Here is a 25,944-nt window from a genome sequence, read left to right on the forward strand (position 1 = left end):
GAGGAATCTGGACTTGGCAGTCACCCACCTGTACCAGATCTGAACCCTTGGCAGCTGCTAGAGATTATACAGCACCTAGAAAGGCTGGAAATAAATTAATTCCTCTTCTAGTATCCCCTCTGACATGGCCTATCTTACAGTGGGTCTTAACGTCTCCCCCATCCTACCAGCTCCAACTACATTCACTCACTCACTAGGAGTTATTGATTCTAACTCCTTAATGGCTGCTAAGTTGGATCACAGTCCACTCCAGAAAATCTGGAAATTCAGTCCAACAGTTGGATGAATACCTACTTTGTGTCAGAGACTCAGGCTACCACCACCCTATTTGATGTCCCCACTGTTGCGAAGTTGAAGAATTGAAAGGCCCTCATGCCTCACATACACAGTCTATGCTGACCTTCATATTGTTGTCTTCCCTAAACACGTGTGAGCTCTGCTCATCTGGATAAAACACTGCAGCTCCTCCCCATTATCTTTAGAGTTGTTTTCCACCATCAACTCTGGAGTTAGGTTACCAGGGTTCACACCTCGGACCTACTCATTACAGCTAAGGGACTCAGGGTAATGTCCTTAGCCTTCTGTGTCTGTGCTCCCCAAACCATAAGGTAAGGATCCTAAGTTTCCTCTCTGTGGGACTACTTTAAGGATTCTCCAAAGTAATAGATATTAAATGCTTCTAGACAGTCTGGACACAAAGACAAGTTGAGTGTTACTGCCAATAACATCAGTATTTCCCACCAGAAAGCCAGCCCTTGTGCTAATGATACCCCTCGTCTTCCTAGATTTGACTTTTACAGCACCTCACACTATGATCTGTGCTACCATTTGTCTTTGATGGGTTGCCTGGCCTTCCTATTACTCTGAATCCTCTTGGAAGGAAAAGTTTGTGCCATTTGCATTCACTCATCCACCTTTATCAGTAGATACATCCTCCGCCAGGCCACAGCACAGAGCCTGGGCAGGCTAATGAGCTGACCTGGGGTGGTGCCGTTATGTGGTCCATCACACAGATACCGGCTTATTCCCAAATAATAACAGGATCAAATACAGCAAAAGAGATCTAAAAATAGGCCTGTAAGATGTGGGGAAAGTCCTGTTTTTCTCCACACTTTAAACACACTCAATACTTAATATAAAGAAATCTTTGACTTGAGACAGTCTTGAGTATAAATGTAGAAATGCAAGATCCCCAACAATTGAATCATACCCGAGACTCTTTGAAGTGGTTTTCAAACAAAGGAAATACAAGCAGAACCCCAGCAAACTTCTACCTTATTTCTTTCACTTCTATGATTATAAATATTTTCAGACTTGATGAGATGTTGGTATTAGCACTAAAGCATCCATCATTTATTACTCTTTATGTAGCTATGTTTATACTTACATGTGTTAACATACAATTACAGCTACACAACAATATAAATTCAGACCCCAAGTGTTGTTCAAGTAAATGAACATCACTCAGCACTTATTTGTTTTTCATTTTTAAAAGGCTTCACTACCTTCTATGATATTCTTATATTTGTTTCCAGATTTGATCATTCAAAATTCATAGTTCGATGTGAGTACAGAGTTTGAAAAACCATTGAATATGTCTCTATATCCATATACTCAAATAATCTACAAATAAGCAGCAATCCCTGTGAGGAAAAAAATTCAATGTGTATTCGTCATGATTTCACAAAGAGAAAACACGAACTCAAGGTTCAGTTATCTGTGAACTGGCAAAATACTGTGATAACATGGGACTGCTAATTTCTCAAGCTCCAGTATTTTCAAACAACACCTACCCACTAAAACAAATAAAAGTAAGGAAAAAAATGCACAAATGATTGACAGATGGTTTTAACTTGGCACTTGTATATTTGAGAAAGGATTATCTTCAAACTGGTATATTTACTCTGGTCTTTAATGGCTGGTATGTCCAAGTGGTGAAAGGACACTGCTATGAATACTTGCTTAGCAGGAGAAAAATGCTGGCTCTGTTTTTCTCAAATGACCCAAGTGTCAAGATTTTGATGGAATAGTGGGAGAGAGGTTGGCTGTCCTTTTGTCCATCCATCTGTCTGCCTACCTCTTTTGCATTTGCTGGCCTATCAGGAACTAAGCCACGAAAGCCAGCATGGCCCTGGAACTCCAACAGAGCTCAGTTACCTGATTAACAAGAAACAACAGAAACCAAATCTTTCAGCAGATGCTCTTGGTCTCTGCTGACCCAGCAAAGCTGTGCAGATGACAATGAAATAAAGCTCAAGAATCACCAACCATAAAACTCAAACCAAGTCCAGCTTCCAAAATTTGGCAACTTAAGTTAGCTCCATCAATGTGACATACTTCCTGTTGACAATTTACCTGTTGCCCAAAATGGGGCTAAATGTATTATTTAAAAACTCTGACAAACCAAAGATGGAAACATTCCTTTCTTGTCATTTGTTTCTTCTTGAAAGTTAAATAAGTAAGAGACTGAATCAGAGACACTTCAAGCAGATGGGCCTTCCTACCATTGTGATGGCACGGGAGGACCTGGAAGATATTATGCTAAGTGACATGAGTCAGTCATGCAAGGACAAATACTGCATGATTCTATTTATTTATTTATTTATTTATTTATTTATTTATTTATTTATTTTAAAGATTTTATTTATTTATTCATAGAGACAGAGAGAGAGAGAGGCAGAGACACAGGCAGAGGGAGAAGCAGGCATCATACAGAGAGCCTGACGTGGGACTTGATCCAGGGTCTCCAGGATCACGCCCTGGGCTGCAGGCGGTGCTAAACCGCTGTGCCACCGGGTCTGCCCTGCATGATTCCATTTACATGAAACATCTAAAATATAAAATAGTCAAAGGTATACAAGTAGACAAATGGTCTTCAGGGGGTAGGGGAGAGGGATCTGGGGAGTTGCTACTCAATGGGTAGAAAGGTACAGTTACACAAGAGCAAGTTCCAGAGATCTGCTGTACAACATAGGGCCGGTGGCTGACACTAAGGTGTTGTGCACCTAAAAAGTTAGGAGGGTAGGGGGCAGTCTGGGTGGCTCAGCGGTTTAGCGCCACCTTTGGTCCAGGGCCTGATCCTGGAGACCCAGGATGGAGTCCCACATCAGGCTCCCTGCATGAAGCCTGCTTCTCCCTCTGCCTGTGTCTCTGCCTCTCTCTCAATCTCTCTCTCTCTCTCTCCCTCTCTCCAATCTCTGTGTGTGTGTGTCTCTCATGAATAAATAAATAAAATCTTAAAAAAAAAAAGTTAGGAGGGTAGATTTCATGCATCTTACTGCATCCGAAAACAAACAGAACAAAACCAAACAAAAAAAGGCAAACACTACCCAAACCAAAGGGACACAAGGGAACTTTCGGAGGTGATGGCTATGGTCATTACTTGGACCCATCACCTGGACTGTGGTGATGGTAACAAGAGTGTGTGTGTGTGTGTGTGTGTGTGTGTGTGTGTATTCAAACTCAAATTGTATATGTTGATCATGTGCAATATTTTTGTATACCAATTATACCTCAGTAAAGCTAGAAAAACAAACAAACAAAGCCAGAGAAGGCTTCAGTCTATGTGTAGTTGCTAACTATAATCCTGCTGCTTCCTGTTCACACTAGAGGACAGCAGGGCTTCTAGAGCTTCCTCATGGTTCTCAAAGTCATAGGAGGAATACTAGCTGTCAAAATCAGGAAAGGGAAAGCATCCATAATTCAGCAAGTACTAAATGAGGGAAAGTGTCAGATGTATAGACAGGAAACTGGAAAACATAATTTTCTTTGGGACCAATTAACATAAGAGCTACTTTGCATACTCTCCATCGGAAAGGTGTCAATGTTGTCAGAAGAAGTGAATTTTTTCCTAATGAAAGTTAACACGGCACTTGTACTAATGAAACACATTCTGAACTACTTCACAGGAAAAAGAAAAAAGGCACCTTAAATACAAATACTATCACAAGGCAAGACATGGCGATATAAATATTCATGACATATTCCACATGTTTAGTTAGGCTCTATTCTTGACTTTTTTTTCACGGTTTGTTTTTTTAGTAGGAAAGATGCCAAATATTATGAGCTTCTACTTCAGAATTTTGGACCTCGGTTTGACCTAACATCACCTTGTTTCATTTGGCAGGCACTGATGTCAAACATGACACGCACTGATGAGTTAATCATTCATGAAAAGAGGAAGAGGAAGAAACACAGGAAAAAACTTGAAAAGTGATGTGTCTACGAGCTCTTCTGGCATCTCCTGTGGCTTCCAATGTGTTGAGAGCATCTGAGTGGATAGATGGGAGATCACACAGATCTTATTACCATAATCCTTAGACTACTGCCTTAGAAGAAGAGAGGGTCTTGCTACTTCCGAAGTCCATTTTGTATCTGGGTGTCTGTACCGACCACCCACTAGTGTGAGGATGGCCAACCAAAGGGAACTTCTAGCACAGAAATCACTTCTCAGAACTCTTAGGAAGGATAGCTCTCCTATAGAAGAAAAGTGGTATGATAAGACCAGTTTTATAACCAAAAAAAAAAAAAGGGGGTTTCCTAAGAAATGTGCTCCCAGTTATACAGCATATCATCATTTATCAAATCATATTACTAAATGCCCCCTGGTAGAGATTTCTGTCATGTTAACATGCCACAAACAAGTGCTAGCTTTTAATGTGGATTACTTAACAGAAGATTTTCTTAAAGAAGAGCTTTCTGTATTCTCAATCTTATTAAAATGTGTGCCTGCATTTCATAACATGTACGGTATCTCCCCACCAAAGTATTTGGCTAGTTCAGGATGCAAGCAACAAAGGTGACGGGTTAATTTATTTTTCTATTTCTCACCTGAAGGAGTTTTATATAAATTGTGATGATATGTAACTTTCTAAAGGCTGGAGAAAGATCAAAACTGTCAGAAATTCTTAATAGTCAAGCATTGATATTATAGAGTGATTGGTATAAATTATTTCCTACAAGAGTTATTTAAGATGAAAATAGTCCTCCATTTGTAAACATAAGTAATCATCAAAATTGGCTTTGATTCCAAAAAGTTTAATAAATGTTTCTTTCTAAGCTAGAAAGAATTACTTAGGGATTCCTTGTTCTACTTTGTATTAATACTGCAAAGTCTCCAAATACGCCAGTCTATACAATGATTTAGTAAGCTATTTCTACATAGCACGGAATTTACATCATTATAATTTTCATTCTGAATAAATAATGGCCAAACCTGTGGATGGAAGAACATTTTTTAAACTGTGGGCTCTTGGATATTGTTTTTATTCAACATGATGCTAAGGAGCTGTTACATCTGAGCACACTCACCTTTAGCAGTGCAACATTAGGGCCAGTTAGTATCAAATGAAATCACTGCAATCATTCAAATAATAGCATTCATTTTAGAGCTAAACGGGTAAAAAAAAGAAAACAACCCTTAGAATTCGTCTAAGAACAAATTCTTCCTTAATTGCATGTAATCAACAAATGGGCAAACATGCTAAGCTGTAATCCAAACAATCCAAGGATAGGCTTACAACCTCGACAAGTTAATAATGTTCTCTGGAATAAAGTGTCAAAGGAGGAAGCTGACTTATAACTAAAACATGTATGATGCTGAGAAATCGTATCATGAAAGAAACTAAAGAAAAGTTTTATTTTTGCAAGGATATGCCTGGACCCCTTACCAATGTGGAGGCCAACCAAAACACAATCGGTGGTACAATTCTAATTAGTGTGTCTGAACTCTGTTTTGATATCATTCTTGTGTGTGGTTCACAGGCTGAAAGATACCACACACAAAATGCACAATGTTCTACGATTTCTTATTATCCATCAAGCCTCATTAATGTAAAAAGCTAAGCTGGAGTGAAGAACAAATTGGAAGAGCCAGTTCTTTTCTACCCTACGTAGTTTGAAGGTAAGACAGATGTGCAGGTTTTTGGACACAGAAGAAGTGAGTCACAGGCTTAAGAGAGTCCAGAAAATGAGTGTAAGATTGAGCCAGCTATGGAAATGATATACCATCAGTGTATAAAAATGCTGTGTTGGTTTCTTTTCGGATTCTACTCCTATACATATCCTGTCACAAGGTAATCTCTTAACTGCTCCTCTTTCTTAGTGAGGATAATAAACCCCAGCCTTTGCTGACTAAATGGAGGAGAACACATTTGTCCCAGCAGGGAGTGAGCTACTGACCACAGCTCTCTCAGTCCAAATCAAACAACTTCACTTTCTCAGGTGAAGGATACAAACCCTTCTGCCAATTTCTCTGTGGCTTGCTCTTGAATCCATTATTATTTTATGGAAATCATCAAATGTCTTTGCAAAGAATAAGTTATAAAAATCATATTGCCGTGATATTTATACTAGTAAAAAATTACTTGTTAACCTGAATATCCAAAAACTAGGAAGAGATTAATTGATTGTGTTTTCATATAGCAGAATAGTAGCAAGCTTTTTAAAAACATTTTATAATGCTATTTGACACAGGAATTAAACCTTTATAACCTATTTTAAAAGATTTATTTATTTGAGAGAGAGAGAGAGGAAAGCATGAGCATGAAGGGGAGGGGTAGAGGAAGAGAGAATTCTCAAGCAGACTCCCTGTTGAGCATGGAGCCTGTTGTGAGGCTCAATCCCACAACCCTAGACCCTAAGATCATGACCTGAGCCAAAATCAAGAGTCAAATGCTTAACTGACTGAGCTATCCAGGCTCCCCTATAACCTTTTGCATTTCGTATATTGTGAATAATCTAACCTATTTCCAAAAAAAAGTATTTTAACTGAAAGAGATCTAAATTAAAATATAAATTGCTAACAGTGATGAACTCTGGTTGATAGGATTTGTGAATTTTTTTCTTTCTTCTTATCTGAATTTTCTAGTTTTTTCTATAATAGAAATTACTATTAAAGTTAGAAAAATAAACCCCAAAAGAGAAACATTCATTGTGCCCACTCTTTTTTCTTCTCTTGACTATTTCTATGGTATCACAGAAGGTTCATACATTTATCTATGAATCTACCCTGAAAGACAGAAGTTGAAATATATCCAAGAAAATAAATGATGTCTTCTGAAACCCTTCATTTGCACATCCAGTGGAAATCCCTGCTGTGGTGTTTTCCTCCTACTCCATCTCCTGCCCAGAGACATACAGCCATAAATCATGTCTGTTAATATGGCGGCACTGGGGACAATGAGCATCACCTGTGTTTGCAGGGAACTGTGACGGAGCCGTGAACCAACTTCCTCAAAAGGGGAACCCTGATGATGCTTTCATGACTCTTTTCCTGACAATACACATTGACTTTTAAGATTTCTGAACGTTCTCAAGAGGTCAAAGACTGCCTCCCAACCCCACCATCCTAAGTCTGTGCCTATAAAATTTATCTCCATTTTAATAAAACTAAAGAACTTCAAAGAAAAAGGAAAAATGAGAAAACATGAAAGACGGTATTTCCAAGGACACAAGGAAGACAGAACAGAGAACCCCTTCTTGAACACATAAAAAATGGTTTACACATTTTCTACATGACTTCTTGTAGAAAGACAGATCCTATAAGACTTTTTTTAATAATAAATTTATTTTTTATTGGTGTTCAATTTGCCAACATACAGAATAACACCCAGTGTTCATCCAGTCAAGTGCCCCCCTCAGCGCCCATCAGCCATTCACCCCCACCCCCCGCCTTCCTCCCCTTCCACCACCCCTAGTTCATTTCCCAGAGTTAGGAGTCTTGGGAAGTTCTGTCTCCCTTTCTGATACTATAAGACTTTATGCTAAAACACATTCAAACAAATTCTACAGTTTGAAAAATATGTTAAAAGCAAAAACTTCATATAAAACTCAAGTACTAACAGTAATAAACACATATTTATATAAATTAGCTGCCGCAGCCAGCTACATAATATAAGAACACAGGCCCTCATACTATTCATACCTAGGATAAATTGACAATGCCTCCATTACTACTCGGTGAAGCCATGGGTGAGACAATGTAATTTTTCTGAGGCCTCTATTTATTCATTTATAAAAAACAAAAACAAATTTTTACCAAGGATCAACAAATTAAGAGAGTATAATTTCTGACTCAATATTATAATTTGCTTATATGATTTAGTCTCTGATAGGTTCCTTAAATACAAAATCAAGCTACCAAAAGGCTCTGGCAGCTGAGAGGTGCATGGTACCATCACCTGAGACAGTAAACTAGTAAACTAGTGGAAAAGATCAGAAAGAATGGGGAGATGCACAGATGAGGGCATTGTGACTAATTCAGTTTATACATTTTGAATTTAAGATGTAAAAAGAACGTCAGTGTGAAAAAGTCTCAGATACAGGTGAAGCTCAAGACAGGGGTCATGCTAGACATGCCAATGAACTAGGGAAGCCATCTATTCACAACCCTGAATATCAATACCCATTAGAATCAGCCAGGACTATTGTATAATCCCTAGAGTTCTGATTTAATTGTCCTGGGGTACAATGTTCATAGCAGCAATGTCCACAATAGCCAAACTGTGGAAGGAGCCACAATGTCCTTCGACAGATGAATGGATAAAGATGTGAGATATATCTATATATCTATATCTATATCTATATATATCTCCATTGTGTATATATATATATCTCCATTGTGTGTGTATATATATATCTCCATTGTATATATATATTCCATTGTGTGTGTGTGTGTATATATATATATATACACACACACACATACATACATATATATATATATACACAATGGAATATTACTCAGTCATCAGAAAAGATGAATACCTACCATTTACATCAATGTGGATGGAACTAGAGGATTTATGTTGAGTGAAAGAACTCAATCGGAGAAAGACAATTATCATATGGTTTCATTCATATATGGAATATAAGAAATAGCGCAGAGGACCATAGGGGAAAGGAGGAAAACTGCATGCGGAAAAATTAGAGAGGAAGACAAACCAAGAGAGACTTCTGACTCTGAGAAACAAATATAGGGTTGCAGAAGGGGAGATGGGTGGGGGGATGGGTAACTGGGTGATGGGCATAAAGGAGGGCACGTGACAAGATGAGCACTGGGTGTTATACTATATATTGGCAAACTGAATTTAAATAAAATGTAAAAAAATAAATTTAATTAAAAAAATAATTGTCCTGGGGTAGGGCCTGGGAATCAGTGTCTTTTTTATTTCTTTCTACCCAGATTTCATTCAACATTCTGTTTTGTTCATTCAACAAATATTTCGTTTACATGGATGAATTCTTTTATTAATTTTTTTTCTTTTATTCATTTTTTAAGATAAAGTTCACATAATATAAAACTAGCCATTTTAAAGTGTTTATCAGCTCAATGGCATCTAGTATATTCACAATGTTGTACAATCATCACCTTTATCTACTTTTTTTTTTAAGATTTTATTTATTCATGAGAGACGCACAGAGAGAGAGAGAGAGAGAGGGAAAGAGGCAGAGACACAGACAGAGGGAGAAGCAGGCTCCACGCAGGGAGCCTGACGCGGGACTCGGTCCTGGGACACCAGGATCACTCCCTGAGCCGAAGGCAGGCACTAAACTGCTGAGCCACCCAGGGATCCCCTCCTTTATCTACTTCTAAAACATTTCCATCATCCCAGAAGGAAACCCTGTGCCCATTAAACAGTCATTCCCCATTCCTCATCCCTTAGGCCCTGTAAACCACTAATCTGCTTTCTGTCTGGATGGATTTACTTATTGTGAAATATTTTATGAATGGAATATGTGATCACACATAATCTGTGATCTTTTCTGACAGCTTCTTTCACTGTGTATATGTTTGAGGTCCATCCATATTGTAGCATGTGTACCTGTGCTTTTTCCTCTTTATGTCCAAATAACATTCCACTGTATGAATATACTACACTTTGTTTATCCATTCATCTACTAGTGGACACTTGGGTTGTTTCCGCTTTTAGACTACTGTGAATAGTGCTGTTATGAACATGAAATACAAATATTTGTTTGATTACCCAATTTTAATTCTGTGGGTTGCATACCTCAGCAGTGGGATTGCTGTGTCATATGATAATCCCACATTTAAATTTTTGAGGAAAAAATTGTTTAAGTTCTCTAGATGATTAAGTGTAAATCTGGTGTTGAGAATCATTAATGTTGAAGATGAATGAAGCCATGAAAATAAATGGAATGCACCAAGGAGAAGATATGGGTGGGAATATGAAAAGGCCAAAGGCAAAAAACCTTGGAAATACATTTCAAAGGCTGCTGAGAAGATCCCATAAGAAAGATACATAGGAGGAAAAAGAGGTGCCATGGAAATAAATGAGAATCCAGTGGGGGGAGCCATTGACATCAGCTGCTAAGGAGGAATCAAGAATATGTTTGTTGCATATGGCAAGATGGAGGTCACTAGAGTCTGGGGATCTGCTAGCTTTACTGAGGCCCTGCTTTCAAGGAGTTGAGGCCTATATGAGATGCAAAGTAGAAGAGAGGTGAGAACTGTAATATACTCTTATTCACTATCTCATGACACTCAGGAACATACAGTACAGATACCAAGCTTACCACAAAAATGTTATTAGACCAACCGGTTTATACCTCAACAAATCATGTGGCAATGTTCCTGACAGCTACAATAGTAAACCACACTAAAGTATTGACCAGTACCTGTTTTGCTGACCATATTATGACCTTTCTAGGATTTTAACTACATGGAAAATATTTGGGTATAATAATATATAATTAGCTAAATTGTCTGAGTCTAATGTCAGCAAAATATTTAACAAATTCTTACATTATTTCCTCTATTTTCTGCCTAAAATAGTTTTAGCTTACAAGTATTTTTCAGTTTTTATAAAACATTCACCAGTCTCTGAATCAATATTGATGGCAGACAGTGCTTCATGATTTCACTGATTTATTTCCCAAAAGAAATTATTTTCTTCTATTATTAAAGAAAAGGGTAACCTTAACAACGACTGAGTTTTAAAGATGAAAAGTGAGAATTAAGGTCAACCTTATGTTTGAAGTCATATTAAATTTAACTTAGGTTTAAATTCTCAATGAATAGTAAGCAACATCTGAAGTACACGAGTGCTTTTATTAAAAAAAAAAAAAAAAAGTATGTGTTGATTTTTTTTTTTTTTAAATCTTGAGTGTGAGACCAGCCAAGAAATGTCTCCTGGAGCAGTAAAGTAGTACACTATCCTAGATTCCTTTTTTCAATTAGCGCTTCTATTTTGTAGACAGTAACAGTATTTAATTTGAAATTTCCTCTTTCTGTGCCAATTCCAGTTTGAACTCCTTCCTGTGAAGTCTTTGAGTGTACAGCTTTATGTGACACACAAAGCCCTCTGAAAGCAGCCAAAGAAAGAAGGGGGAAAAAGATGTTTTTCTTTAGTATCAAGCACCTGGCAAGCAAAGAGAGTGTTCCTGTAAAGCCTTGAAGGCATTCCTGCTCTCCCCTGAGAATCCAAACGGCCTCGTTTTGATTTCCCTTTGAAAAACCATGAAGTTGGAGCACGTTTGCTTTGATTTACAGTTTACCAGACTTTTCCATGTTGTTTCTTGTTGCTTATTTCTGCTCACCAAGTCAGGGTGACGGCCTCTTGACCAACTGGCAGTTGGCAGGAAGAGGGACTCCCTCACCCATGACTTCTGGCTCTGAGTGAGACAACCTCTTGTGCTGAGGACCTCACAGAAATCAGGTACCTACTCAGCAGCTTCACAACACAGACACAAAGAGGAAATTAGGAGAAAAGTGCATTTCACTACAGTTCCTCCCCTTCTTGCCATTTGCATGTCCCTGAGCTAACCTGTCCAAATGGAACACAGCAAAGAAAGCACAGTATCAGCTACTTAAAAAAGGGAGCCATTAGACAGGACAACAAAGGAGAGTGAAAGAATAAACAGATAAAATGGACTTCATCAAAATTAGGATCTTTTGTGCGGCCAATAATACTTTCAAGAAGATGGAAAGACAGCCAACAGAACAGGAGAAAATATTTGTAAACCATGTTTCTGATGAGATACTTGTATCCAGCATATATAAAGAACTCTTAAAACTCAATAATAAAAGACAAGCAATCCAATTTAAAAATGAACTTGAATAGACATTTCTCCAAAGAATATATACAAATGGCCAATAAGCACATGAAAAGACATTCAACATCATTAACTATTAGGGAAATGCAATCAAAACTATGAGATACCACTTCACACCCACTAGGCTAAACAATGAAAAGACAGATAATAACAAGTAGATGGATGTGGACAAGCTAGAACACTCACAAACTGCTGGTGGGAATATAAAAGGGTGTGGCTACTTTGGAAACCAGTCTGGTGGTTCTTCAAAACATTAAACATAGACTTACTAGCTGACCCAGCATTTTTCTCCTCAGTATATACCCAAGAGAATTGAAAACAGATGGCCATACAAAAACTTGTACATGAATCCTCATAGCAGCATTACTCATAATGGTCAAAAATTATAAACAATCCAAATGCTAATCAATATGGATGAATAACAGTGGTATATCCATACAATGGAATATTATTTACTTGTGAAAAGGAATGAAGTACTGATATATTCTACAACATGGATGAACCTTGGCAACATACTAAGTGAAAGAAATCATAAAAAGACCACATCTTATATAACTGCATTCATAAGAAATGCCCCAAATAGGCAAATCTGTACAGACAAGAAAGCAAATTTGTGGTTGTTTAGTACTGAGGGACACTGTGGGAGGGTAGAGGAGGATGGGGATTGATTAATAATAGATAAGAGGGTTTCTTTTGGGGGTGAATAAAATATTCTAAAATTGGTTGTGGTGATGGTTACAAAACTCTAAATATACTAAAAACCATTGAACTACACATTCTACATGGGTTAATTGTATGATATGTAAATTATATCTCAATAAAATTGTTTTAAAAAGAGAGAGAGAGAATGAGAGAAAACCAGGAAACATGGTCTTTCATTTCTAGTTGCTCTGGTCATTCCTCACTATCCCAGGTCCCATTTAGTTGTACTAAGTTTCCTGATTTAGAAGAAACACAAAGTTCTTATTCATTGTTTCAAACACATTTGAATTTGTTCCTCACCCTGAGGTCCTCGAACAACCTACAACCAAGCACAACAGCTACACTCCTTATACTCCTTTTGACCATGAGGGCACCACCAGCCACCATTCCAGCTCTCGTTGGCCTTTGATGAGGCCAAATTATGGAAAGGGATCAAGAGAGCAGCATAAAATGATAGAGAACTATCATCATGTGAACAGTTTCAGGGCTCTGAGTAGGGAGGTGTATTGATGGAAAAATGGCAACAAATTGTTTGCTCTAAAATAAGAACAACTGGGAGTGGGAAGCAAGGTTAGAGAGACAAGGAGAGACTTTCCTGTTAGCTCTCCCCTAGACTTATTGGTCATCCCAAACAAGCAGTGTCATGAGAGGTCTGGGTAGAGTAGCATGGCAGATGATGTGCCAAGGGACTTTTAGTAAAGCAGAAAGAGCAAGACCATCTTGTCATTGTAATAACCATTATTCTGAATAGACCATGATTGAATCCGAAAGAGGAGTTCTAAAAGGATTAATGCCCAAGTGAGGAATTTAAAAGCATCCTGATAACTGACTTCTGACAAAATATCCAAGAAAACAAGGTACGAAAAAATGTATAACTATAACATAAAAAAGCAAGCACAAATGAGATTATTAATCCAACGATACGGATTGTGTATTTAATCACATACCAGGTACCACCTAAGCACAGCATTTTCAGAAATGGACAGAGCTCTTCTCACCTTTCAAGTTGTTTGCTGCATAATCGGGGTCATGCTGCTCATTGCTCTAGTAGTTTATTTTCTTTATAATTCTGACTCAAATCTCTATGAGAACTGGACCTCGCATAGCCAGTAGTCAATGGAATGTTGCAATGTCCACCCTCAAAAACCTTCCCAGATTTCATGAAAAAAAAAAAAAAAAAAAAAGAACAACAAAGTCCTTCACCTGAAACGAATATAACACCATATGTCAAGTAGCTGGAATTAAAATAAAACATTAAAAAAAATTCAACAAAGTTGTCTGGGTAGGTCCTAAAACAAAAATTGCCAACCAAAGCTCCTTATTGACTGAATAGAAATATCCACTGTATATCCCATAAATCTTGGAATTTGAGCTCAGATATACAGAGTCAAGGAACCAAGTATGCAGGGCTCTTCTAACTTTCCACACTTGCTCGTGGCAGACTTATTCTAGTTAACCTCCCTGGAGAGAGGCCCTGGCTCTTCTTTTCTCAGATGACAATAAACAAAACTGCAAAAATCACTAACTGCTTCTTCCCCCCAAATCTGTGGACGGTTAAATTAGTATTTTTATTTTGCTTTTTAAATTTTATTTACTTATTTATTTAAAAGATTTTATTTATTTATTCATGAAAGATAGAAAGAGAGAGAGAGAGAGAGAGGCAGAGACACAGGCAGAGGGAGAAGCAGGCTCCATGCAAGGAGCCCAACACGGGACTTGATCCCAGGACTCCAGGATCATGCCCTGGGCCCAAGGCAGGAGCCAAACCGCAGAGCCACCCAAGGATCCCCTATTTTGGTTTTTTTAAATGAAACTTTATCCCTATACTTTTAATGCACTATTTTTTTAAAAAATAAAAACACAGGATACAGCCACATTGGAACATGAACCACGAAAAGCCTGTGCATGCCTACCTGCAGCATATGACAGCTTTACACGAAAGCGCCAAATCCAGGAAGCTTCTCCTGACTTCAAAGGAGAGAGCATACTTCAGGGTGTGGCCATCGATGATGAGGGCCACATCGTTCTCCTTGCCCAACAGATTCCCGAGGTCAGTGCAGTGCTGGGTAATGGCTGCCCTTGTCGCCTGAAACAAGAGTGGAAGGGGGGAGGCGGTCATGTTTTTATGTGTTTGATATATCAAAAACAGAACTTAAGAAAAAAATCACAAGTTCCTTAAAGTGAGAACATGCCCATTCTAATGTAAAACACACAGCGTTCAACTTGTTGTGAGTATATATAAATGCACATTAAAATTCCATTGAACTGCCTGCTAGGTCTGTTTTATTTTTTTTATTTATTTATTTTATTTATTTATTTTATTTATTTATTTATTTATTTATTTATTTATTATTTATTTTTTTTATTGGTGTTCAATTTACCAACATACAGAATAACCCCCAGTGCCCGTCACCCAATCACTCCCACCCCCCGCCCTCCTCCCCTTCCACCACCCCTAGTTCGTTTCCCAGAGTTAGCAGTCTTTACGTTCTGTCTCCCTTTCTGATATTTCCCACACATTTCTTCTCCCTTCCCTTATATTCCCTTTCACTATTATTTATATTCCCCACATGAATGAGAACATATAATGTTTGTCCTTCTCTGACTGACTTACTTACTTCACTCAGCTAGGTCTGTTTTATGGAAGAAAACATCCCCTTTAATGATATTTACATTTGATATTTACAATAACCTAGTCTGGTTACAGTTCTAGGCTGAACTAGAGCATCCAAATTCTTCTCCTTTGGAACTTTAATTGCTAAGGTTCTTATGACTCTTTTTCTCCCTTCATGGTGTCTCTGGAACAGGAAACTCCATATAAACAAATGTGTGATGTTATTTTTTTTCCAAAAGATAAAGTTGCTAAAAAATGGCAAACATTTCTCAGTTTGCTAAAGATAATCTTTAAAAGCCCCCAAGAAGTATTAGGGGATATAAAATTAACACAAAAAATTAATTTCTGTCCTCTGCTGAGATGCACAGATTAAACCACTTCTCCCCATGGGTCACCAGAAGAAGACCCAAATTGATCATTTTTTCCATGTTACAGAAAATATCTAATAAAATTAAACATTTTAAAACAGTACTTTTTAAGACATTACTACCAGCCTAAGTAAGTATGTTGGTATGATGTCTCTTATGCAATTAAAGCACAGAATCATTGGATTTTAAAAAAAAAAGTATGTCTGATTTCCCAGTGAATTTATGACTATGAATAGGATATCTGGTTCAAATATAAGAATTAAATTTTTGGATCATAATAAAAAATATGGTTTAAGCTAATCTGAGAAGCACAAAAGTCTGCTGAAATTATTCTGTTTGGACAACTGTCCTTTGACTATTAAGCTACATTTACAAATAATTTATCCACCCGATAACATGAATTACTGTCTTAAAGAAATATGTTGAATGAACAGGAATCTTTCTATTCCTAGTTAAGCTGAGGATCTGCTACCATCACAACGTGAGGCACAGATTCTTTTGTCTTACTGCTCAGTTTCCATTCTCAACAAGAGACTTGAGACAACACTTATCGGAAAGATGTATTTCAGGCATAACTGTGGTTTAGAGCCCTGTTCTGTGGTCAGATGGCCCAGGATCTGGTCCTAACTCTGTACTTATTACCTCTGTGACCTTGGGCAAGTTACTTCACCTCTTTAAACAGCAATTCTTAAGTGTAAAACAGAGCTAAGAATAGGTACCTCACAGCACTTTTGTCTCTAACAAATGAGCTAATCAGTGCCACCTGCTTAACACTGGTCTCGGGACATAATAAGCACTCAATGAAGCTCATTCTTCCTCTGGTTACTATTTATTCACTAAGAATTTCCTACATCTAGGAAAATACACAGTTGTGCTACTTCAGGCAGTGAATAAATGCTATCACTGACAATGCCTTCTTTGTCAATGTAATAACAGAAGCATAATTGATAGAATACTGTCCTAAGAATAAAAGTTGACTTTTAGTAAAACTACAGGTAACTTTATACTTTTTGAATTCTTAATTAGTTGCCTAATTCTGAATCTCAAACAAAACATCTATGTTTACCTTATCTGTGCAAACAGCCTGCCCTTTAGAATCTGGGTAGATAGAAGAAAATCCCACCCACCCAGGGAAATCCCGGTGTGGCATCCTGGGTGTACTCACGGGGGAACTCAGACAAGTCTGGGCAATTCTGAAGAGTGTACTTGCCAGGGGTCAAGTCATGGTAGACAGAAAAACCCCCTGGGAAATATTTTACTGAAAGAGATGAGGCAAGCTATGCAGACCTGGTCTGTGGACAACATGCCAATATTGTCATGGAAGCACAATCTAGCCTACTGTCCGAAGGACACTTCCATTGCCACCCCCTCCCCCATGGACTTATGGAGGAAAAGGTTAAAGAATACAAATCCCTGAGATGAGGAGACCCCTGCCTGTGGCTTTTTTTGTAATGGGGCACAGTACAAATGAAGATATGCAGCAGTAGTAATATTATGAAGGGTACTTTCTCCACTTAGGGTTATTTCTGGCCCAATCATGAAGACAGACTGGACCCTTCTTCCTCAGCCCAAGTGCTGGCAGCTCACCACCTATGAGGCTCTGAGGCAGGAGCAGAGAGGGTGCCCAGTACTGGGAATGTGAATGGCAGAAATGTAGCTACTGAGGAAACCAAGTTCCTGAGACATATACAATCTTCCCTGTCCCTCTACGATTGGTCAACCAACAAATTGTGCAGGGAAGGACCTCAAGAGGGAACTGGAGTTTCAACTGTGGGAGGCAGGACACAGAGTTGCACACATGGCCCCTCTTCTTGAGAGACTCATATGCAAAGGCCAACAGTGGTCTGGGGAACATGGAGGATACTAAGTTGAAATATTTTCAGGGTGAACCACAAAAAATGCTATAGACTGAATGTTTGTATCCTCCAAATTCCTATATTGAAACCCTAATCCCTGGTGTGGTGGTATTTGGAGGTGTGGCCTTTGGAAGGTAACTGGGTCACAAGGGGGAAGCACTCACCTGAGATTAGTGCCCTTACAAGAAGCTACCAGATGCAGAGAAACCACCAGACATTACTAGGTTACTATGTGGGCCATTCAGCCTTCCTGGTACATTTTGCATTACATTTTCCTCCCCTCCTCAAGTTTTTATTTAAATTCCAGTTAGTTAACATACAGTATAATATTAATTTCAGGGGTACAGCCCAGTGATTCATCACTTACAACAGCGGGTGCTCATCACAAGTATCCTCCTTAATCCCCATCACCTATTTCCTCTATCCCGCAACCCCACCCGCCTCCCCTCCAGTAACCTTCAGCTTCTTCTCTACCATTAAGAGTCTGTTTCCTGGTCGATCCTTCCTGTTCCTCATATCTCATTCCTCTTGCCTGCAATGTTTTCTGCTCCTCACCTCCTACCTGAACCATCCTGTTCTCCTCTCACTTCGTCTGTGCAGAATCACACCTTTGCCTGTGAGATTGGAAACCTCCCCTACCACCAGAACCTCTCCAGATCCATCCTCTTGCTCCACCCTTGACTTTTCTCCAGCCCCTGCTTTGGTTTTCATTCCAGTGCCCGCTCGGCAATAATCTTTGATCAAACCCAGACTAGCTGGGTTCCCTGCACATGTGTGGTAGAATATAGGTCCCTTCTGTGCAGTTCTCAAGCAAGCCAATCGAAGGAATTACTATCACAAACAGTTCCTTATTCTCAAATGGACTATGATTCAAAAGTCTATTTGTAAGTTAGTTATTGGGCACTTAGAATCTATTTTCCCAGAGGAACGATGTTACAAATTGTGGTTGGATCCCAGGACCTGTTAATGCCTACTTAGCCTAGTCGCTAAAATTTATACTGCAGTCTCTTATTTTAATAAAAAACCAATTACTGAAAGTTACAATGGACTTAGCTGTTACGAGGGGCATAGGGAGTTGGGACCGGGAGTTTCGTTCCCAGAAAGATACAGAGCATTCCAAAATCCTTCATTAGAATGTGCCTATTAGGCATAAATATTAAAAAATCTATTTCCAGGTTTTCATACGTGTTCTACAATTTTATTTTCCTTCACGATTAAAAACACACATGACTTAAAGCCAAAATGAGCAAGTGCAATGACAGACTGTTCCCAAAGCCACACCGAACACTCACCTCTCCCTTGCTTGTACCGTACTGGGAACCCTACATTTTTTAGCAGCAAGCTCAGTATTTGCCTTTGCATTTCCAGTTTTTTAAACAAGGTCACATAAACACCACAGATAGTGCCACACTTAAGTTCAGGAAACAGCTGTCTGTCTGCTCAGAGATAAGAGATTTACTGGAAGTTCAGCCTGCCCAACTTATGTGTGGATGGGACCCGAAAGGTAGCTCTACTGTCAGTCATTCTGGATTTAATAAACTGGAAAGATGGAGATTTCTAGAATCTGGATGCATGTCTACCAGTTTGCAGGTAGCAGGAATCTTTCCTCAAAATGAAACCATTCCAGCAACACTGAAATCTGTCGAGGCAGGTGACCCTCTCCCTCCACGAGCTTGGCAGTGTCATAAGGAATTTCTTAGACGCTGAGCTAGCAGCAGCTGCCTCAGACCTCACTTTGATGTTCTGCAAATTCCAACGGGCTCAGAGCTGACGATGCTGAAAGCCAGGATGGTTCAAGTTTCATGAGCAGCAATTCAGCCAAGTCTTACTTCGCCTTGGAGAGCAAACTCCTTTCTCCTGAATTAACCTTAGGCTAATGAGTATCTAACCATAATGCTCACCCTCTAGACCATGGATTCAAAATGGTTTTGTTGTTTTTTTCCATTCCAATCATCCATTTTTCTTGTCCCTGGCCAACTGTTAGGTGTGCCTTCTCTCACCACTGTATTCTATTCTACTACTACTCCTGTCATTCCCACCGTCCAGCCTCCCAGATGGGCCACAGTGGCAATCTCCTTATTCTTGCCACTTCCATTTTTTTTTAACTATCATTTCCATTTCCAATATAATCACACCTGTTTCCTGACAGCATTAACAGTCTCAATACTTTTGCATTTATAAACCCTAATGGGCACAGAATTTTGTAAAGCTAAAGACAAAGCACGAGTCTAGCAAACCCATTATAGGAAAATAAAGAAGGTGAAGGCTGAAAACAAGCAAATTACTCATGGCCCCTACTGGCAGCTGTTGCCGACCTTTTCGCTTTAGATATTGCTTTGTTCTAATCAATGAATATCTCTAAACTTAAAGTTCATTAGGAAGTAAGAGGAATCTCTGTTAAGTTTGTAATATTTCAAGATTTCCTACAATACTAATAATTTCAAGGAAGATGGGATGCTATGTCACAGGCATTGAGCAAACATTCTTAAAAGATAATCTGGCCTCTTGTCACCAAGCACCCACATAGCTAGCTGGTACCCTCAGGTCACCTTTAACCCCCCTCTCCCTCAATCAGGCATTCTCTACATGGGCTGCCTCCACCCCCCCACAAAATGTTTCTATTTCTGATAAAAAAAAAATTGTTTATCTTCTTAGATTACTGATATTACCCAATTTACTGAATTCTCAGTAATATATATAAGCCTCTATAGAAGTTATGCTTTGGTTAATCACCTTCATTGAGTTATAATTAAACATACGATAAAGTTGAGCCATTTTAAGCATATAATTCAATGAGTTTTGGCAAAGGTGTGCAGTCACGTCACCTCCTCCATAACCAAGACACAGAACATTTCCAACACCTCAAAACGTTCCCTCTTGCCATCCTGCAGGCAATCCCATTCCCCTACCCGGCCCCTGGCAATCACCTATCCACTCTGTCACTACAGTTTTGCCTTTTCTAGAATGCCATATAAATAGAATCAGACTTTACAGTCTTTTCTGCCTGGCCTATTCATTTAGCCTAAGGCTCTGAGATCTGTCCAGTGTTTCTGTGCTTATCAATTCCTTTTCGTTTCTGAGTCCACTGTATAAATATACCACAAATTATTTCATTCACTTGCCATTAACCATCTGTGTTGTTTCCAGTTTTAGAATATTGTGAATAATTCTATAAATATGAGTATACTAGCCTTTGTGTGGACATATGCTCCTATTTCTCCTGAGTAGACACCTAAGACTGGAATTACTCTGTTACGCCACCTCTACAGACACACAGAGCAAGTGTATGTCTAACTTTATAGAGATGGTGAGGCTGTTTCTAACTTTAAAAGATGTGGTTATGGCATTTTGCTTTCTTACCAGTCCTGCGTGTGTGCTTTGGTTGTTCCTCATCTTTGTCAACACTGGCACATTGGTCTTTTCAATTCTAGACATTCCCATGGGTATGCAATTAATAGCTTGTATTTGCATTTCCCAAATGATGAATGGTGTGGAATATTTTTCTAATGCTTACAAATTAAATGATTTTGTTTGCTGAGATTTTAAGACATACAAGTAAGCAAAGTGGAATAATGCAGGTAGTATAATGGGGGTCATCCTTGTGCAGAGTGATAACCGCTGTGAACTCACAAACAAGCCCCAATAACCTCTCTTCAGGGGAGCTGGGATACCCTATGTTGCAACTTCTTTTTACATCTCACATCTCTAAAAGATCTACACATTTCCCTGGAAAGGTGTCTTAGGCAGTATGAGAAGAGTGAGTCAGGAGGTGGGGGATATGGAAGAAAACTGGCAGCAGCTGTTAGTGAGCAAGTATCATTTATTGGAAGAAAGAGAGAAAGAGAGAGACTTTTTATTCACATAATCTTCAAAGCCTAGAGAAAGTCTGAAAACCTGAAATCACTGCTATTTATTGAAAGACAATGTGACTAACAGTTGTGACTGAGCTCAAGTCATTGACGTCATAAAAATCCCTGAAAATATGTATTTTCCTTTTCACAAAGAAGATTAAATAGCAAACCTACTAGGCTTACTTTATTTTCTTTCAAGAAACTAGATTTTGATTTTAGTACTAGGAATCCTTTTATATGCTGAACAAATATATTCTTGAATAAAAAATAATTTATATGCTTTAAGAAGCATTCTTATTCCAATCTTGACTATGAATCTTTTTTTTGCAATTTTTTAAAAAAATGTGGAATTCTTCTTAAAGGAGATAACCCTTTTCCTATAAGAAAACAATTTTGAAGTGTGACCCTCCTGTGAGAAGAATGCAAAATCAGCATTTGTAAGTGATCAGTCAGCTGTTGTATAAAATGGCCCTCCATAATTTCATGGAATAGATGCTTGTCACACATTTGTCCAGACTGGATCTTTGGGAGTCACTGTATACTTCAGAGACAACAATGAATCAATGCCACGGTTGATATCACACTAACTAGGAATAATTCTACTATGAACATAACCACTTTACCTTAATTAATTTCCTGACTTTGGGGATTTAAATTTTTAACTTTCGATGTATCAATGTTATAGTCACTGCACTATTTTTAAAATCTTCTTGATTCTTGGGGTTATTATAAAGTGCCCAGACCAAACACAATGGTGATCGAGTTTATAAATTAAAAAAGAAATGACTACAGAAAATAATCTCTAGACAATTAAAATTTGCAGTGTTTTTAATGAACTATGTGATTACATATGTCAGATAAACTTTAGCAAAGGAATATGGAGCGCTATTGGTCTCACACAGAAAGATAAAACTACCAGTTGCAAACCAGAGATCTACATTTGGCTTACAGTGACAAACACTGGAATCTGTTATATCACCCTAGAAAGCACAGCATAAGCAATGCAAAGTAATTTCAATTCCTGAACTACTTATTTGCTTTATGATAAAACCAGTTTCTTAAAAAAAAACATATGCTCACTTTCTGAACAATCCTTACAGATGCCATAAAAAAATGAATATAATAATCTTAATTAGTTAATTTCCTGCCCTTAAGGACTTAAAGTTTTAACTTTAATATTTCAATAATACAGTCACTGCACTTTCTAAAGTCTTCTTGACTCTGAGAGGAATTACAATGTGCCCAGACTGTGTTCAACTTGTGCAAACAACAAATGAGAACTGGAAGAAAAATTCTGAAAGAGACAGTGAAGGCAGGTCATTAAAAAAAATTTCCCAAATCCATGTGTGGCAGCTGTCAGCTGTTGGAGGGAATAAAAGAATATCTTGAAGGCTGTAGCCACGTGAAGAAAACGCGATCTTGGGCTCTTGGGCTCACCACTAGTACCTATCAAATCAAAAAGATTGCACACACAGGGCTGAGACTGGCCACCACCCACAGCTCCCCAGGCTACAGCTAAGCCACCATGGGCAGGTTCCAAGAAGCACCTGCCAGTGTGACTTCTTCTATTTTCCTTGAATCAGTAGGAGTTAGGGGTACAGAGAGAGTTATGTGAGAGGAAAGAACAGCTGTATACAAATCCTCTGCTGTGTTAGGAAATATTTCATGTTTATGTGGAACACTGTTAGCACATTTAAAACTGGGAGTACTTTCTAAATGATAGTTTCCAGTGGGAAAAGCCAGTGGCATACATTATATATATATATATATATATATATATATATATATATATACACACACACACACACACACACACACACACACACACACAGATTTTCAAAATGAAACCAAATAAGCCAGAAAGTGCAGAGAAAGTCCCATTTTCACTGGAGACCACCACAATGATGAATGAGCAAGGAGGAACTTGCAACACATGGACCTGGCCAGAAGGTTCCCCTAATTGTGCAGACTCCATAGCCAAACAGGGTAGGTGAGGGCAGGCTCAGAGTCAGGCTGGAATACACCTTACCATTCTCTTCTCTACATATCCAGGCAAAGATTCAAGGCTACAGAGGTAGACAGAAGTTTACATTGAAATATAGAGCAAAGAAAAAAAAAAATCCTTCACTTAACCTTTAGCTATGAGAGCCTATAATGTGCACAGACTTCTAGGAGTGGAGAGGCCCACAGGCAAGGAAGGAGCGACTCCTCCGAGGAGGGCACCCAATAGCCAAAGACTGCTGTGTGCCCAGGACATCCGTGAATACCTTAGCAGGTACTGATGTGGCCTGTAAGGCATGAGGAAACAGGCACAGTGAGGAAAGTGCTGGGGGTGGGCAGGCTGGGAAGACACGAGACAGGACAGGAAGCATTTGCACATCCTGTCAGAGCCCATAGGGAGCCAGTAGAGGCTTCTACATATGAAAATACCACACTCGGACGTTCCTATGTGGAAGCTCCCCACCAACGGTAGAGATGATGGATTGGAATAGGAAACAGACCAGCAAGGAGCCTTCAGATGATGAGTCTCAGCTTTGACTGGGATAATAGAGACCAACACCAAGAAATGCATTTCAGAAGGAGACACAGTGCCTGGTGAGTGGTCAGAGGGCGGAGAGAGGGTATGGGGATAAGCAGTGTCTGGCCTGGTAGGTAAAAGAGGTCAGTTGCTGGGAAGGGGACATAACAGGATTGGGGAAGGTGGGAGACTATGACTGGGGGGTCAGAAGATAATTCATTTTGACTTCATGTACAGAGTTGGCTCTTTTGTTCAAGAGCAAGCTATTAGTCCATGCAAAACTGGTGAGAAGGCCTGCAGGGACAGTAGGGGATTATGGAGCCTCTCCGGCCCTGGACCACCCAACACTGCTCTCTAGGGACACTGCTACTCAGAAGTCCCTCCAACTTCTGCACCCCCATCAATGTCTGCAGAGCTCTGAGCGAACATCCGGCAGCCATCACTTGTCCTTTGTGGATCATATAACCTCTCAATCAATGCTGGTTGAAGAATGGAAAAAGAAACCATTTGGGTAGTTTCCTTACCACTCCCTCTGGGTGAAAAAAGCAAACAAACAAATCACTCAGCATACAGCAGGTGCTGAGAAAATGCTTGCCACCCCTTGTTTGGGAGATATTTGCTGCTTCCTGAACTCCTGACCCTGACCAGAACAATCGCTCACTGTCTGTTGTGAATCATCTCTTCTCTGCTTCTGCTGGTCCCTTTTGCACATCACTGCATTTGCCTTGTGACAATGGCCTTCTATTCATATTTTTTAAAAGTATTTGAGACCTTAGCTTGTTGGACCACTCACATGGTAAGTAGCTATGCATGCCAATTTCGAGGACACAGCCATGCATGGAACTATGAAGACCCCCCTCTCAAGCAGCTTACATGTTGGTGAGGAAACAGGTATGAAGCAAATAGACAACTAATACATGCCATGTTGTACATGCCGTGGAAGAAAGTCAGGTAGGGTTTAGGAAGCAGGAGTCCATCAGGAATTCGGGAGGATGGGTCTCAAGAAGGCCAAGACTGGATTATAGGCAGAACTACAACAGTTTATGCTTAACTGGACAAAAGGTCTCAACGGTCAATCTGAATGGCCAGGAAATAAAATCAATAGGTTGAGTTTAGGTTAGTTATTCATCTCCTATTTTTTTTTTTTAAAAAAAACTTTTTTAGCCAAAATTTAAAAGCCAGGTGATTTCACATGAAAACTCTGATACTCAACTTCTCTTGAAAAATTACAGTACCTGGGACCCTTGGCCCATGTTCCTACAAAGCAGTACCCAGCTATATTCAACAAGTACACCCTGGCCATAGTGCCCCAGTCCCTATTGCCTTGCCAGTACTGGAATGCCAAGTGTCACTGGTCACCGGGCATGTGCTACTCTGTTGCTCTGACCCACACCTCCATCAAAAGTGGAAATAAGAAGTGCAAGGGCATGCCAGAGCTTCCTGGTGAGGGGTCACAGAGCTCCATTAGCATTCCTACCATGTCTCTGGCCCTGTGGGCCTGTGCCATAGCCTCCCAAGTTTGTGAGCACTTGTTCTTTAATTTCTAATGGAACGTAACTTTGGATCCCACCATGGCTCTGTGCAGATTCTCATTAGGGTTGTCATGGACAGTTGCTAATACAGGCATGGTGCTGGAGCCTTTATTCTATCCAGTTGATAAAGGTTCAGTCCCTAAAATTAAACAAATAATACTGAGAGAACATACAAATTCCCAGATTTAAAACCCAAAAGCTATCAGGAGGAATGAGGATTTCCTGAAGCTTCTTAAATTGCTTTCTGCAGAGATTTCACCTTTAACACATAAAGGCACACATGCACACACACAATTTTCCAGATGACTAGCATTTCTATAGGGAAAAACAAAGTGTCAGTTTTAGTACTGAAAATTTTAGTAAGATGGCATATTGCATGGAGTTAATAACTTTGACTCTGCCTATGAGAACTTCTTCATTCATAT

The 25,944-nt window shown here is 39.1% G+C and overlaps 1 protein-coding gene across 16 annotated transcripts in view; it reads right to left on the minus strand.

The window, feature by feature from the left end:
• Positions 1–25,944, minus strand: part of ATP8A2 (ATPase phospholipid transporting 8A2) — a 569,987-nt gene that overhangs the window by 280,509 nt on the left and 263,534 nt on the right. For all 16 annotated transcript variants that reach the window (XM_025462677.3, XM_035717600.2, XM_025462679.3 and 13 more), the window contains one exon: positions 14,694–14,866. In XM_025462677.3, the coding sequence (XP_025318462.1) occupies positions 14,694–14,866 (173 nt within the window). The remainder of the gene's footprint in view (positions 1–14,693; positions 14,867–25,944) is intronic.

Source organism: Canis lupus, chromosome 25, assembly GCF_003254725.2.
Source record: "Canis lupus dingo isolate Sandy chromosome 25, ASM325472v2, whole genome shotgun sequence".
Taxonomy (NCBI): domain Eukaryota; kingdom Metazoa; phylum Chordata; class Mammalia; order Carnivora; family Canidae; genus Canis; species Canis lupus.